This window comes from Tachysurus fulvidraco, chromosome 15 (assembly GCF_022655615.1).
Source record: "Tachysurus fulvidraco isolate hzauxx_2018 chromosome 15, HZAU_PFXX_2.0, whole genome shotgun sequence".
Lineage (NCBI taxonomy): Eukaryota > Metazoa > Chordata > Actinopteri > Siluriformes > Bagridae > Tachysurus > Tachysurus fulvidraco.
The window spans coordinates 15,282,065-15,300,355 of NC_062532.1; the positions used below are offsets into that span (position 1 = coordinate 15,282,065).

The 18,291-nt window shown below is 35.9% G+C and overlaps 1 protein-coding gene across 3 annotated transcripts in view; it reads left to right on the forward strand.

Annotated features, from left to right (window-relative positions):
• The window catches only part of igf2bp1 (insulin-like growth factor 2 mRNA binding protein 1), a 37,318-nt gene continuing 19,027 nt past the window's right edge, over nucleotides 1–18,291 (forward strand). The window contains exons 1-2 of one of the 3 annotated variants that reach the window (XM_027139093.2): nucleotides 1–1,026; nucleotides 2,185–2,245. In XM_027139093.2, the coding sequence (XP_026994894.1) occupies nucleotides 852–1,026; nucleotides 2,185–2,245 (236 nt within the window). In that variant the 5' untranslated portion in view covers nucleotides 1–851. Of the gene's footprint in view, nucleotides 1,027–2,184; nucleotides 2,246–2,292; nucleotides 3,297–18,291 lie in introns of those variants that run through there. The other 2 variants (XM_027139092.2, XM_047800798.1) reach the window with 2 other exon arrangements.

The window sequence follows — 18,291 nt, forward strand, 5'->3', positions numbered from 1 at the left end:
TAACACGTTATGGCCTCATATTCCTGTACAGCAGCTTGCATTTCACTGTAATCCAAAAAAAAAAAAGTAAACAGCGACTGGGCTATACAAAAGAAATCTGACTTTCAACCATTACCCTACATGCAAATGCAATACCCATAGATATGTTGACTTCGTGATAGGGCACAAGCTTACTACTGCACGCTAGTGAAGAAAGCCCATTGCACAGAAGGACTAGCTGGCCCAACACACGCCCATCTGCTGCTGTGCTCTATACACACATATACACTCACACACACGTCGATGAGGGCCGGCCCCTTCGCCAGCTACTCCGAAAGACCACGTGGTTTCCTCTTTGCAAACAAAAAATTAGTAAATTCGAGTCGCTTTAGAGGCGGTGCCGTCGCCAGGCAGTAGGATCTGTATGACAGTGCAAGGGTACAGCTCTACGCTGAGGGGCAGATAGAGAGAAAAGAAATTCTCGCGATCCCGCCATACTTCTCTACCACTATTCAACCATAACCACCATCACATTAATACGGAGCAATACCGTTTGCTACACGGAGCAGGAAATTCGCCAGGATTGCTACAATCAAGGAGCCTCCACTCGCTACCGGACTTCATCGGGCTGCAACGTTACAGTTGGGCGAACTTTCCCCGTATTCTTTTAAGCTTTTTTTTCGAAATTCTTTCATTTTCAGTTGCAACTCGATCAAATTTACACGTGATTTTCATTTTTTTTATTAGCATTCTCGGTGTGTATATATATATATTTTTGACAAATAGCCCGCGGTTTGTAGAAAAGTTTTTTTTTTTTTGAGTTCTGATTTTTTTTTTTTTTACGGGAGGAAGCATTGAATTGTTTTTCCACAATGAACAAGCTATATATTGGAAATCTGAATGAAAATGTGACCGCAGAGGACTTGGTTAAAACATTTGAAGACTACAAGATTCCTTACTCTGGGCAGTTTCTTGTGAAAACGGGATACGCGTTTGTTGATTGCCCGGACGACCAATGGGCTATGAAAGCAATTGAAACATTTTCTGGTAAGTAATTTAGTCTAAAAGAATTACTGTTCCATTTTTTTCTTTCCTCGTGTTGCTCTATGCATCAACTATTTCTAAATCTTTCCAAAAGTGCTATTCACAGGAGTCAAGTGAAACGGTGCGGGCTGTGACTCGTTAACCTATACATTTCTGCTCTTTGCGGTGTAAAGGAATGAAGTGGGCATTTCTTTGAGTCAAGGAGTGCAAAAGAACTTTTATACTCCTAGGCAAGCCAAGACCTTTTAATATGAGCTATATCAACCTACTTTTCTTGGTCGTACTACCCGTATAGTGTTGTCTGAGTAGGAGGCTTACGCTAATAACAGCAGTAATATGAATGTAAATGTACTTGCGAGAAGCTCTGAAACCTGTCTTCATATTCAGTAGAATTCACCAAGTCCAGCTACAGAGTGAAATCTCACCCCTCCCCCTTTTGGCTAATAGGCCGCTATAGTAAGATGAACCACGTTTCATGTAGCCTATAGGCCTGTTGTAGAACCACGTAAAAGAAATGGCTATGGAGTCCACCTTCGAAGATAACAAAGCTAAATGCAACGCTGATTTCTACATGTATACTTCTTGTCCATGTATAAAATATCTCTCTGCTTATACACATATGTTGCATGTGATTGATATGTGGGTTCTCTACGCTGTGCTTTCGCAGTCTTACAATCTGTAGACTGAGAAGGCGTATTTAACTAGCATATGTTTAACTATAATCTCCAGTGTCTGTAAAGTTTTTGCATACAGGTTCATTAAACATCGAGTCTAAAATCTCTGACGTCCATGACACAAATGGCGAGAACAGCCTATAGAGCCCATGTGTCCAGTGAAATGTGGACGTATAACAAATGTTGCATGTTACAATGTGCTTTAACCAGAGTAACTCTGTCAAAAGTGTTTATTACTAACTTTTTGTCCCAGTTCAAAGAAAATCATGTGAACCTATAGCCCTTCAATAGCTGTGTAGAGTAGTTCTTTTTTTTCTTTAAATAATTAATTGACACTGAAAGTAAACTAGGTTGTAATACGTCCAATTACTAGCATTAAAAATGTTAAATATAGCTAACATATGCAGTGAAGACCAAATGAATGGATTCGGTGGCCTCAGTTTGTGATTTTTTTTTTTTTTAATTATTATTTTTATTTTTTTTTTAGGAAAAGTGGAACTTCACGGCAAACGAATTGAAGTAGAACATTCTGTCCCTAAGAAACAAAGGTATTTGGTTTTACTTTAAATCTTTGCTCTGTTCCTGCAAACATGAATGTATGCATTGTACTGTATATGGGTTACATACGAGAGATATGTTTCGTTCATTTGCTTTATTCTTCATGGCTGTCAAATTTGTTGATTTTGTTGGATTTTTAAAAAAAATAGAAATATAGCTTACTGCCTTTAACTTTTGTTTCATTGCACCTTACTGATTTTCTCCATATCGACAAGAAACGATTCGTCTGCTTTGTGACATTGCAGCGTTTGATAGTTGAAGCACAAAAGACGGTAGGCTCTGAAAGGCGCATCACGTGATTGTACAGGAATATTTTCTTTTAAGTTTGGGTGCTATTTCTGGTTTTGTATTTGTTACATAAAATAATCTCGATGTTGTTGCTGCCGTTTACTGCAGTGCTTTCATTACTCCTGTTTCATACATTCAGAAAGGCCTTGGTCTGAAGTAAGGCCTAGGCTTCGAAGGATCTTTTGTTGAGTCATAAACTCTGATCTGTTGTGCATTAAGTATCGATGGAATAATAGCCTAACGTTTTGCTTTAAAAAGCAATCATCAAGTTGATACGGCTCAAATATTGAATTGGGTGCATTGTGTTAGTCAATTTCACATTTCTTCGTATTGCTCCTTATATTTGTGATAGCATATGTTTAGCAGTTTGTTTACTATGAGAATCTAAAAGTGTTCAATAAATTAATTGAATGTATACGTGTTGTGTTCAGAGCTCGTAGAATGAGCTTAATGTGTGGCTGTTAATATGGTGGTGGGTTTGTGAAGATACATTGTTGGGATCTTTTAGAAGCTAGAACTGGGTCTACCATGGGTTTAATAGTAATAGCGAAAGGACTTTCCAACAGCCTATCGGACTGTGTTTACTAAAAAGAAAAAATCCGCCATACCCACTTTTTCTCACCCCACTCGCAACCCGTTAAAAAACTGGAATAGCCATTAAAAATTGATTCACTTAATAAATTAAGCAAGTGTGGAACACGCAGTTATGTGACCAATAGGCGATTGTGCCTTTAAGCAGACCGTCTATACAATGTGAGTCACAGCAGGTTATTATTATTTTTTTATTTATTTATTTGCCTTATTCAATCACATCTAGTGGGTGCCAATGAACAGGTAGACCTATAAGCTTGATAGTGGGCACTGAATTAATTAATGAATTTATTTATTTGCATGCTGTTGAAGGTCTGCTATAAGCAGGCGCCCACAATTTTCAACACGAGTCGGCGAATTGAATAAATTTTTTACTGAATATGTTCTTGTTTAATACTCAAGTTACCTGGGCATCTAAACGTTGATGCTAATAGTTACATGTGGTGCTGTATAAAGTATATTTATACCGTTGAAAAAGTACCGTTTGTCGTCGTGCTCTGTCTTGGCTTCAATTTTTAATTTAATTTAATTTAAAGCCAGATTGAAATGACACGTGGTCGCCATCATTGCGAGTAAGCAATCTAACGTCAGCAAATAAGAAAATGGCGGCCAATGCAGCCCTGTGTGGCGAAACCCACATGAATGGCTCATGCCTGCCTAGGACTATGTGGGAATGTCTAGAAATCCATTTATATTGATGCACGTACGATGATCAGGGGAAATAAAAAAATCAGGTCGAATGAATGTTCTTTTCTTCATCTTACTATCTTTAATAGTAGTAGTAGTAAAGACATTTTGCTGTGCTCGCTATCTGATAGACCCTATGTATTATAACTGAAGTGGGAAAAAGATTTCATGTTTTCGGTTTTTATGGATATTAAAGCACATAGTGTGAACATTCATACGAAATACGCTTCATCCCTATTTTTTGATATAAACGTAGTCCAAAAAAAAAAGACACAAGAAACTCGTATGAGGGAGACGAGGAATGATAATTAGGTCAAAGGTATCGTCGCTCTTTCGCCGCCATTTTGGCTTAGGTTTGAGCCAGAAACGAAAATTTATATCAAATTAGCATTAAGATTAGCATTAAGATGTATTTGTGCTGAATACTATCTAGTATGTACCCTGTGTGTGTGTGTGTGTGTGTGTGTGTGTGTGTGTGTGTGTAAAATATATATATATATATATCTCACACATACGTGTGTGGTCTAAATATAATATCAGTTTAAAGAAAACTTTATCCTTAAAACAACAAAAGGGAAAATTGGACTCAACCGTTAGCAAATTTACCTGTGTGTATAATATAGAAAACAGACTATGGGGTGTGTGTGTAATAAATATAAATGCATGTGTGTATATGTCAGAGAGAGAGAGACAGTGAAGGCCATTGAAGCAGTAGAGATTATTCCTATTGTGTCTCTCTTCTGTATGCAAACATGGGTCTTCTATGAGTATTCTGAAGTGGGAAGAGAAATGGGCATTGGTAAATAAAGCCTTTAACATTCAAATGATTGCAAACATGCGTTCAGTTGGACTAAAAAGTTGAGCCTACTAATCATTGTGTCTTACAGCCAAAAGTAGACTAGAACAAAATATTTTGAGGAATTAATGTGGATATGCACACTATGTACAGGAGTGTAAGGCAGTGGTCACATGCTCTTACGTGGTGCCTTCCTATGCTTTGTTTTATCTACATGAACCGTTTTACATTTAAGGCTTTTAAATGAAATAAGTTTAGGGGTTGTCTCACATCTCCTGTTGACAGCCAGTTACTTAGAAGTGTATTGAGATCAGCCCATATAGTTATACCATATAATTTTTAGACAAATGTTTTAAAAATCACTATTAGTGCATTCTTCTAGTCTACTGATTTGTAAGTCTAATGATTTGACAAAATAATTGGCCTGTAATAAGTATAGAAGTATGTTGACTTTGGGTAGTGAATTGACCATTAGTAATTGAACCTCTACTAAAATGTTTGCGTTCATACATAGTAAGAAATCTGCTTTACAAGTATGATGTGCATTTAGGACATTTTATACTTTGTTTGTACTAAACCAGTTTTGTTTTTGGAAGAAACATTGCATATTGCTACCTGACTTTATTCTTGGATAAGTGTTGAATTGATACTTTTTGGATAAGTGTAGAAAAAGTCTGAAAAAGCACTGCTGCAGTGCTTGTAGAAGAAAAAGGTAATCAACGATGCTTGTCAGTGCAGGAATGTGTGATTTGGTATGCTAGTCCATATAAGTTTCTTTGTGGGTGTGTGTCATTAATTATATAAGTGCATTTCATTTCTAGGTCTCCATAAAGTGTTATCTGTCTTTTAGTCTTTGTAGTTCTAGACTGCCCTTTATAATGGAGAGTAGCAGGAAAGGTGGTGTTTTTGGGGCAGAAACTATTTTTTCAAGATTGTGATTTGGTCTGTTTTCTTTAAAGAGGAATTTAATGTTTAAGTGACAGTTTTGATATGCAATAAAATAAAAGCTTGTATCACAGTGTAACTATGGTATTTTTGGCTATATTGACCGTGTACACCGTTCCAATCAAGATTCTGCTTGAAATATTATATTATATTATGGGCATATTATACCCATATTGTATTTTCCTATCCACTGCATAATATTTCAGATTTGTTATCTGAAAGATGTGCAGTGAACATGGGTAATGGCAGTCTTAAACCATAGCATTTGCCTGCCTGCTCCCCCTCCTCTTTTTCTCTATCACCCTTCTTCCTCTCCATCTCCATTCGTGATCATAGTACTACAGAAGGCAGGGGGAGGAGCTAAAGCAAGAGGGGGAGCGACCAATCAGGAACCACGAACACCTGTGTGCACATTCTGAGAAGCAGTGTACTGTGTTGCATGAGAGGCCACCCCCTCTTGCTCTCGCTCTCTCTCTCTCTCTCTCTCTCTCTCTCTCTCACACACACACACACACACACACACACACACACACACACACACACACACACACACACACACACACACATACATACATACATACATATTTGCACTCTTTCTTTCCTTCTCTGGTTCTTTTGCTCTAGCTTCACATAATGAAGCTAGAACATCAGGCACAAACCCACACAAAATAAATGCATTTATTTTTCTAGCAGTTTAGTTTAGCAATTATATCATTTAGTTCCATGTGGTAGCAAAATGTATACCAGGCTAGTAGATTGTACATGTAGGTGTGTTTTCAGCTGGGTCATTTGACCAGTGTGACTCTGTGGGCTTGCTTGTTCTGGAGAGGAGTAGAACTGCAAGAGCAAGGGAAGAGGAGAGGGGGAGGGGTATAGGGATTGTAGGGGCGTTGTACAATGACACTTCCTCCAGGGCTTCCCTTATTTTGCCATTGTGGATTGTCTCAAAATGAGGACTGGAGCTTTGGGTGCGGATATGAAAGCAATTAAAGATTGTAGACATGAAAGACGTATCTGTTCCATACTTGTATTTAGATGCTGTTAGTGCAGAAGGGCTAAAATATATGCTTCTGACTGTCCTCCCTGTTAACCCCTTCCCTATTTTTTTTCCCCCCATCTGTCCTATTTTGTATGTGGGGTGAACATGGCACCAGCATGTAGCCTACAAACAAGCAGGCTTTTTGGGAGGAACAAAAAAACATGAAACAAGGTAAATGGGTGTATATATAGAGAGTGTGTGTAGAAGCATCAATAGTAAAGACAGAAAAAACTTAGTGTGGTGATTTTTAGGCATTTGTTCGTGTCTAAACTTCAAGGAAGCAGTGAGAAACAGTAATGGAGAACTTTTCACTTCTCTAAATCTTTGGATTGTATGCAAGTGCCTACTTAAATGTGCATTCCACATATGCAAGCACTAAAATAATTGAATAATAGTCTGCACACTATCTGTAATAGTAATAATAATACTAGAGCTCAATATGTAGTCAAATATACACACTATAATGAGGTCAAAAGCTGTTATGAAATAAAATTTACAGCTTCTCTACATACTAAGAGAAATTTCAGGTTGGTGCAGAATGACCAGATAATTTTTTTCGGAGAACATGTCAAACAGGTGTCCCTGGGGGGGGGGAATATTGCCACAAATATGAGGGTAAATGTTGTACAGTATTTGTAAACTGTGGGTAAGCCTTGTGAAAAAGATTTAGAAAAGGCTTGTTGAAAAATGTTTGTGTTTATGGTTTTTATACCTGTGAATGTTGTTAATTAATTGTTTATATCTTTTAAAAAACTGTTTTGGATCAAATCAGTTTTATTTGCTTTGTGTTGCTGCAGGTAGAAAATTGATGAAATACATTTTGGAGATCATGAAAACACTGTTGGCTGTTCTGACATAAATATATAGAAATTTAAATAAGTGCTTTTAGTTAGTTATTTAGCTGTTATGTTTCATAAATGATTTTGCATATGGAAAGAAATGGTTAAAGGAGATGATCTCAAATGATTAAAATAATATCTATATGTATTTTTTCCCTCTGATTTAAGGACTTTAGCATCTTGCTAGGACACCCCCCTACAAACACACACACACACACACACACACTCCAGCTCTCATTGTGTTGCTGCTGAACTGGGTTCTCTGAAAGCATACACTGTAAATACTTGCCAAGGAGGGGGAGGGCAAACACTGAACTTTAAAATTCTGTAACTTTTTAAAGCTGAGTTTTACCATGTACCTATAGGTGAGAGAAAAGATGCCAGTGGCAGGAAGTCTCTGAAGGGTACAGAAACAGGATGGAAGGGTCACATTTTATAGTGTTACCAGGCAATGCTTGTTTTAAATGTTCTACCTATTCTAGTATTCAGATGTCATGGTCCTAGTATATGTTACTGTTTGTTACTAGCTACTATGTGGTACTTGCCTTCCTCCTATCTGAGAATGCAGACTTGGCATTCTGGCAAATCAAAGCATCTACTAACGCAGATACTGAAACTAAAAGGAAATGATGACCTAAAGCAGAGAACAACAATATGATTGTAGAATCTTAACCATGAAATTTTAAAATGGTATAAACCTAACATGATTTCTTGGTTATTATGTTTAATATAACCTGGAGTGAACATTTAGTCAGGTTCGTGATGTAGAGAGAGCACTGTTTGCAATCTCTGCTGCTGCAGGTTTATCTTTTCTGCTTTTTGGAATTTGTACCTCAATGTAGTACATTTACTGATTAATCCAATAGATTTAAACAATTGCAATCTCAGTTCTATAGGAAGTGTGTGATCTTGTGGGATTTGCATTTATCAAATAGACAAAGATTACTGAATTCTTGATGTTTGAGCTGGTTGTTTGTTTTAATCATGGACAAAGTTTGGTGTAATCGCACTGCATTGATTATTAAAAAAAAATATGTCTAATGTTTTGGGACGTGTGAAATAGTAGTTGTACCAGTTAGAGTACCTTGCATAAGTTTGTAGTCCAATTTTGTTAATAGCAAACTGTTTGTTTCAAAATGCAACACTTATGGCCATTAACAAGTGATTAAAATTATTTGTGTTGCTGACATGAGATAAGAATGTCAGACGGTATTCTTTAATTAGACCTGGAGCTTTTGTTTACAGACACACAGTTAGGATAAGTTTGCAAACAGTCTGGTTTGAACACGCCTTAGGTGTCTTTCTGGTATATTATTCCTGATGTCAAGATATTCAAATGAAATTTTACTTTGCTTTTTTTCCTAACTGTTCTATTATATTCCTAAATCTCTGCTTCACTTATTTTCTGCAGCCCAAATTTCTGCATTTGTGTTTAAATTGAGGCAGCATGATTTCAGATATTCTAGTTAAAATTTGTCTTTGTACCACGCCACAAAAATGTACTTAGTATATTTTATTTGCCTAATACATAATGCACTATATTTTAATGCATAATTCTTTGTGTCAAGGACAGTTTATAAATCAAGCCATATTACTAAGCAAATCTTTGTTATTCTGTGACTAATAATAGCGATCTAGATGCGCATGATGTGAACAAAGTCAGCTGTCTTGTTAAAATAAATTAAAAAAATTAAATATTGTTTAATATTGTTATATAATGTAGTCAGACATCCTTTTTAGTTGTGAATTTTTGTATTGTTCCACTGTGATTTTCTTTTTTCATTATTATACTTCTGTTTATTGAAATTACGTACTATTCTGCACATATAATTTCTAATTTCAACAGTGCAATTTGAATACACAATACATGTAACTTCAAATAAATGTTGTACTGTTAAGTGTGGCATGTATAGGGTTTACTTATTATCTATTTATTTTTGTAATAATTATAATCTATTTTGGATTTCCTTATGATTGATTTCTTATGATTGTATGTAATAGTAGTACATGGATTTGTTCAGCATGTGTTGTCAAACCGGCATATGGTGGAAGGATCACCATATATGAACTGAATCAAGGATGGAGACACACTTTGCATTAATGTCTAAGAACTACAAGTATAGCTTTATGCAGATTTTGCTTTTGCAGTTTCATGCATGCTGTTGACTCTTGATGAATCTGAATTGTTTCCAGGAAAAGATGGTTTTCTAGACATAGCTTGAGAATTCATGATGGACAATAGAAAGGTAAAAGGTAATTAATTATTTAATCTTGACTGGGACTTTCACTTTCTCTTACTTTGACATGTGGGCTACACATTCAGGGAAAAACAAATAATTCACATAATCATTTTCAGATGTTAATTTGAGTTCCTCTTAAGGGTATTTGTTAAGAACTTTAAGGTGCTTTTGGACATATTGTTCATCTTTTAAATACACTTTAAAAGACCTTAGACCTTTTTATGTACATTGTATCCTTTGGGAACAGATCATTTAACTTGGCTATAAATGTGTGGAGAGTTAGATGTTTGAATTGTGATACAATTTGTTGATTTTAAGTCAAGTGGATTTTTGTCATTCCTTACTTAACTCATAAACATAGAATAAAATATAATTTCATCAAGAACCTGGTGTAATACATGGAAATACAGTAGCTCAGACAAAACTAATACAACTACATGAAAGTCTGAAACGCATGCTAAATGTATAATACACAAGACAGTGTATTCTAATAGTTTTTTCTTTCTATCATCCAATTGCTGTTGTAAAGCCAAGCTGATGTATAATTTTAATTGGATATAAAGGAACAATTGCTATTAAAACTTATCCATATATGAATTTGACTTTTTTTTGACCATGCCATATGTAAAACTATTTGAGGATGGGAGTGAAATTGAAGGAGAACCCCAAAATTCGAAATACATCTATTTTTTTTTTTTCATTGATACCAGAACAAATTGATCTGGTATTTTGGTATAATAGCAAATTGACAGGGTATTTTGTAAAAATGTGAAGCTATGAATTAGCATAGTGTTGCATTGAATTGATGTGATTTTTCTATTAATGTTTTTTTTATTTATTTATTTATTGCAATGCTGGTATATAATTAATTTTTATTGTATTGGCCAGAGACAGGACAGAGATTGTTTAGCAGTATTTGAATAGTGTGTGGATTTTAAATGTTTGGGATAAATGTTCAAAGATCAGACTGTAAGGTGTGTGTGTGTGTGTGGTGCAAATATTCTTAATTTTCATTTTTATGTGTAATGTTTATACATACACACAGATTTTGTACTGCATTTGCTCAACATCTTCTGCATGGTTTGTCAATTATACTATTTGCATTTTTTGTAGATATCAACTAGCATTTCCTTGCTTTGTACCCGTGTAGATCTATGGATCTATCTATACCTGCTTTTTGTTCAAAGAAATCACCAGATCGTTAAATTATAATAATATTTTTTTTATTTCTCCAAGGTGTGTTCAGTCATCAGTGATATGTGTAATGATTTTAGTGTTCTTAACAAAACCTGAGAACAAATACAAGTTACTTCAGCCCCTGCTGTAGATTTGAAAACATGAAACTCAATGTTCAGTCTTTTATTTGATTTTAATTTTTTTTAATGTGTATGGTGGTTTAAAAATGCTTTAGTGAGATGTATTCTTTTGTTCACTTATTCTTTAAAATGTTCCTATTTACACAAGCCATAAGACCCTATAGGACCATATATCACCAATGGAAAGCGGTTATTTTCCTTCCTTCTACAATTCTTCTTTTTACCCTTATATCTTTGCAGCACCCTCCCACTCGGCCTCAATCAGTTAAAATGGAGCCGTTGTGTTACATGGCTTCCAAACAGGCATGTGCTGGTCTGATCATGCTATGTCCTCTTTCTGCACACACACTCCATCATGCTAAACCCACAGAGAGAGGGGGAAGGGCCAGCAAACCTCCACCCATGCTGCAAATCTCCCTCCTTCCAACCCAAACCTATATAACATCATGAGTTCCCCTCACATGATCACTGCATGAGCTTAAAACATGGCGCCTGCTAAGTTATAGGACCCTTTTGCATGTGTGCAGGAATTTGATACCTATAATGTAAAATAATGGTGCTTGGAGAATAGGATTGAGAAGTAATTTGGTACGTACAATAAGGAAATTTAAGGACTAACTAAAATGCAGACTACTAAAAATGTATTGTGCGTGTACAACTTATGCCTCAAATTTGGAAACAATAGTATGTGATTTGAAACTGTGTCATTTTAAATAAATTTAAAAAAAAAAAATTAATGTATGGAATTTTGCCATCTGCTTTATACATTCTCAGATTCTCATGTTGACCAAAGGACGATTAAGTAATATAACTGTGATCTCAAGCCCCTTATTTTTATTTATTTATTTATTTATTTACTTATTTATTTTAATAAACAGTCCAATGTTCAGTTTCCTTTTCAGCATTTTTACAAGTTATACACATCTTTCATTCATTCATTCTAACCCTATTTAAAGCTGAACACACCACAACCAGTTAAACAGAATACCTGTATAACCAGTGTAGTGTAAGTAGATACATTGCCAGACAGTGCTAGACAGTGATCTTTAACATGCAGGAATGAGCTGTAATATGAGCATTTAAAAATGAGCGATGTCTGAGTGCTATAGAGGCAGATAGGTTGGTGTTCCCAAGCACTTGGCTACATATAACATTTGAAGACCCTGCTGTTCTAAGCATTTGCTAATTTACAAGAATGAGGGTTTACTCCATGCTGTTAAGAAGATTGTTTTACCTCTCGTGAAATACACATTGAGATTTAACATACAAATGTATGTATAACTTTAGGGAGCTGTGTACATTTCAAGTGAACATGGGAAATATGGGTACTATTTATGCACATGCATTTTTCTATTTCCTTAATCCTAAACGTTTAGAGGTTATTTGTGCTAAAAAAATTAATCTAATTTGTTTGGCTAATATGTGAAATTACATATATTATGGATCTGTTTTTCCAGCATATACCTGTAACAAGTCTTGAAGTCTTCTTTTCCCTGTTATGTCTATTTTAAACAGAAAATAGTGATCTGATTATTCTCAGGTGGAAGTAATGTTTTATATTTTTGTGATTTGTTTTTTAAAGGTGTGTGTGTGTGTGTGTGGGGCTTGTTTTATAATATAATTATTGGAGTTTCATATTCTTAAACTTTATTCACCAGAGGAATACAGAGGATATGTATTGTGTGAAAGAGTCTGAATAATATAATATTTAAACTGAATAAATCCATTTTTTCCCATACATTTTGTATTGTTGTTGGTGTGTGATTTAATCACTTGGTATCAAGAACTTTCCACCCATGTCTTCATTCAGGACACTTACTTTTGCCAAAGGGTTAAGGGTTTCACTGTGAAAAAACATTTTATCTTTTTCATGCTCTTACTCCAAGTTCAGGAATATTATATACAATATTATTATAAATATATATTATAGTCTGGCTACTCTCTGATTTGTTAAGACTCTTAAAAAGTGGGGTGATCTATTTGAAGTAAAAGTATTTTTGGAGGAGATTTAATCAGATCTCGCCCAATATTTAAATGTTTTATTATTATTGTTATTATTATTATTATTAAGTCTGTAACACTGGGTTACCATCTTGTTTGGGGGAACCTTATTCAAATGGTTAGTGGTGATTATACCATTTAATAAAGAGATGACCAATGTCTTTTTTTCTAGAAAGCAAACCAGCCGTAACCACCGATTTACTTTAACTTTTGCATCCAATTCGCTTGAATCCTTAAGTGCTTGTTTAAATAAATAAATAAATAAAATTGCTCATTTGCTCTTATGTTAGGAATCACTCGGGTTTAGATATAACCTAGAATCTGTAGGGGTGTTGGCATTTACATATTGCTACATGATCATTAAAACTACATTGCAGTTTTTAGAAGCTCCTTGATTTGTGAGAGTGGAAAAAAAGGCAGCGTATTTTTATTCGGTAGTACATGGAGCGTGGATGCACACGTTTCTATAGCGCTCTACTTTTACACACACACCCCTCCTGTGTGGGGGAATGGGCGGGTCCGTGATTGCGCGCGCCGCCTTTTTCACGCTGCTGTAGTATTCTCGAGTAGCTCTGTGACTTTATGAATGAAGGCAGGTCTCCCCTTCTCCTCTGTGCATGCACAGCGCTGCGTAAACGGTGGAGCATTGCAGAGACACGAGATTAAACAACACATTTTCTTCTTATGCTTTCCCCCTAGCACTCACTGCTGCCTTGTGGGATTTCTTCAACAGTTTGAAAATCATCTTGATTTAGCATAACTGGATCACTGATTACTGATATAATCCTTCAATAATCTCGAAAAATTTAACGACAAATGTACTAAAAAAATCTTAGTCTATCAGACTAGTAGTAGTGTTTTTTATGGTGTGTGTCTGGATACCATGTTTTTACTATTGATTCTTTAAAAATACCTACATTCAATCACAATGCAATGCAGCAGCTTTAATATTTCACACAAACAAAAAACCCCACAAAGGACGTAATGCACACATTTATATGTTGAATGTAATTAAAGCACTACTGACATGGTTGCTAAACAAAGTCTTCATGGTGTATGTGCCTAGAATAGTAGCTTACGCGCGCGCGCATGTAAGCGCGATTCATTGTGGGTAATTGGGCGTTGTCATGAGAATATGGCTGCTTACACTCTAAAATGGCTGAGTGGATAGTCGCTTGCTGTTATCCTCTCTGCTTGCAAGACTACTGAACAGAACAGATAGTGGATTTACCTTGGTGTTGGCGAGGTTGACCATTTAACCCCAAAATTTGGTTTATTTGCCCGAATGCTGGTTTAATTTGAATTTATACGTATTTGAATTTGAATTTATAGTATTTTTTTCCTTATTGATTTACAGTAGGCCTGTTGTCTTATAAAAAAACTCTTATTTAGCCAAATACACCTACTCTACTTATAAAGACTATCTTCTTTGGTCTATTACTAAATAAATTGCTGTCTTTTACATTATACTTTCTGATCAACACCTTTAAGTCAAGACCCTACAGGTAGAAGCAACAATTTTGGTCTCGCCAATGAGGTTTATTTATTTTTCTGTATTTTTTTTATTTATTTGATAAATTGTACATCTATAAGATATCTTCTTACTGTAATATTAAATATAAAACGTCTCGGACAGCGTTCTTTAACTCATTTTGTCCACTCGCGGCCACACCATCGTATTTAAATTTGCCCTATTAAATTAAACAAAGCCCCGCCCAATATTCCTCAAACCTGAGGACATGTATCCCTGATGTGGTTTATAAACAGAAAACATTCGGTTTTCTAGCATGCTCGTGTATGTGACATAAAACACAATAGAGTGAAAACACATGAAGTCACGTTGTGGTTTAAAACTGTTTCCTCAAATCATTTTTTCCCTTGGATTTGTTTTGCATTGAAAAATATTTGTACACGTTTGATCCATTGAAATTACGTTAGATCTTACAGTGAAACTGCAGAAATATTGTTATCTTTATTTTAATTTAACAGCCTATAGCATTGTACTGGTTAAAGAAATTCCAATAACCTTCATAGTAAGTCTAAAGGTCTTTATCGTTTGTTTTCACTGAAAATTATTTGATTCAAATATCTGTGTGTGTGTGTGTGTGTGTGTGTGTGTGTGTGTGTGTGTGTGTGTGTGTGTGAATACACTATTCATATGTAGTGTCTTGCTTTTAAGGAAAAAGGCTTCTTGTTTCAGTAAACCGTAAATTTATTTTAAAACCTTTTGAATTAATATTTAATTAAAAAATACATTTTAACAACAAGCTCATATAAAGTTACCCGAAGATGGTGGCTATTTTTACTTATTCATTCATTCTTTGCTTACTTGCTTGCTTGTTCGTTTTCTTCGATTAACATGGGGAAGGGCAACTAACTATTTAGTTATTTTTTTCCTGTTATTTAATGTAACACAAGTTGGTGACGCCAATTAATATATGGCAGATTAAATCATGTTCATTTGCGGCTACTTAACCCAGGAAAGGCGACATTACTCGTTAGCTTGTTGCTCCAGGGCAGAACGAAACCGTGCTGTTGATGATCGGCGACATTATTGGTACATATATATTGGTATGTATATAATTTATCGTCATATATGAGCGGCACATGCGTTATTGCTAGTGACTAGTAGTTAGTAAAGTTGTTACTGCTATGATGTCTTATTTTTGCTACTATATTGCTTATGCAAGTTGACGCAAGCCAATACTTATAAACGTTACAAATTTAAAAGATGAATCTTGTATGTGGTTAAGACTATGTTCTGCTGCACCTGTGGGCGAGACGATTCAGGGGAAAAACACGTCGTTAAGATGTCGAAGCGCCTTGTTACCTTCCACCTGCATGGTTCATTATGGGTGCTGGGAATTACATGCACTACCTATTACATTATATTATGTAATTTCATGAGTTTGATGGATATTTGGCACTATATAAATGAATGGGCGTGGTTTATCTAGAAGAAAGGTGGAGCCTATGTGCATTATGTAAATCAAGTAAAATTAAATGACCTACGGAATTTTACGTAAGAGTGCAGACTCTCAGACGTGCACGTTGCTCATCTTAAGTTGTAATAAACCAGAAAATCTGGCTTTACACGTGCCGAGGTCGTGAAGCCTAAACGTATTTTAATATCCACCAGTTACTGTGTTGTATGTTATTGCAAACTTCTACAGCCTGACGTGTGAAATGGAGTAAAAGTATGTGATCTCAAAATACAGTGTGATACAGAATATAGACCTAAATCTGTGGTGCACTGTTTCCTGTTTAACAAACACACACAGGACGTTTTCATTCATTAATCCCATTCCTCTCAAAAAGACTTCAAGTTAGACCAATAAAAAATTTTAAACAAATAGCTGATGTTGCACTGAGTTAGTGTGGTAGGTTACACTAACCTGGGGAATTGATAAGATTTTGGTATGAAAGTTTTTTTTTCGTCGTCTGGTTGGGTGTGGTGTACATGTGCTTTTGCCTGTAATCAGGATTAGTAACGAACAAACGACGAGAACTAGTTTTGTTTTATTCAACATGTTGGATCACCTGATTATATCCCTTTTAACCTTCTGCAAAGAAAATGCATCGGAACATGGTATGTTCAAGATCCACGATTAAGATTGTTTTTATTTATTTATTTGTGCTTTACAAGGTGCCGTCGAGTGTAGTTTTTACTTTGCAATAGAGAATTACAAAAGAATGTTAATAGCAAACGTACTTTTGTTAGTATTTTTTGGTTTACGTGGCGACTTGCATGATTTTGCCCCGAAAGAATGCAGATCTGGTTGAATAAGCGAGTTGATGCCATTTTAGTTCTCGCGCCACACTCACGAAATGGCGCACGTGAGACAGCGGGCCTAAGACAAGACTGCGTTTTGTTTTAATATCATTCATAACATCATTATAGGCCTAAAATGAACAACATTTCTATCTAATGTTGCATGTACCTCGGTATATTCTACACACCGGCGCCTATTGCAACCATCATAACCGTATGAATCTAGAGACGACTCCTGATTTGTCTTATTTAAAAAAATATATTCATGATTAGTTAATTAGAAAGATATATTTTCGATAAGGACTTGTAAAGCAGTGTGTCCTGGGGTTTTTGTAACTCGCCTTAGAAAACAGACTATCACACAATCTCTTCATACATTGCTATGTGCAGCAGAACGTGAACTTTGACCCGAAGCAAGGTTACATCGCCTTTTAAACCTAGAAAGGAATTCGGAGAGTTATTTTCTAACGGCCTGTGCTTTACCCAGCGCCCACCACAACCGACCCACCGCCTAAGCAAACGGAAAGCCGAGGACACGCATGCGCATGAGCAGCTTTCCAACTATCCCCCACCCCCTCCTCTATGTAACGTGCGCGCGCGCACGCATACATACATACATGTACACACACGGTACATGGATCTGTTCACGCCTTACGATAAAGTCCCATTTTTTCCTGACATCACAATTTTGCTTTTCATCGTTTTAAACCCCTATTTAATATTATTGGTCACTTCTGCACACACAGTGCGTGTGATCATACCATGTAACAGTAAAGTCCTTGAAATAAGTCATGTTTGTTTAATATATGGAGTCATACTGCACACCTGATTGGGCAGCGAAATAAAAAAATAAAAGCTATTATTATACCCTTGCTAACTTAAACATATATTTCCTAGAAGTTGTAAAACATCACTTGGTTTTAACCACAACCCCCTACCTTATCCTGCCCTGGCCTGTTGCCCTTTCAACCTTTGAGTTTCCCCCAACGGGGTTCAAAGGTCGAGATGCAACGCTAAGAGTAAACGAACTGGGGACCCCTTCCATACTATACCAAATTCCACAGTTCCCAAGACAAAAGGGAAAGAGGGGGAGAAGGAGGAGTTTTTCCACACGATAATACGGCAGAAGGGCCTTGGTCTCCTTTTCCACCCCCCTTAGTTACCAGTGCAGTGGCATTCCACAGTTGAGCAAGTTGCACCATGCTCATTGTAATGTGATGGTTGTCATAAGCATTTGTGACCATAGGGGTTGACATGTTCAACTCATTGGGAGAGCTCATATCATGCCTGCAAAGTTGTGATATTTGTCAATTTTTTTTATTTTTTTATATAATTTTACAGACTCCACCACCACCACCCCCCACACACACAGATGTTTCTCATACACTGTACTCACATTGTACATTGCTGTGGATTAGGCATAGGCTATATATTTTACCACACTATTTAGTATGCTGGTGATATCACCCTGAAAATAATTGTCTTGTGGATGTTTTAATGTTTCACACAACTACCAGTGTGA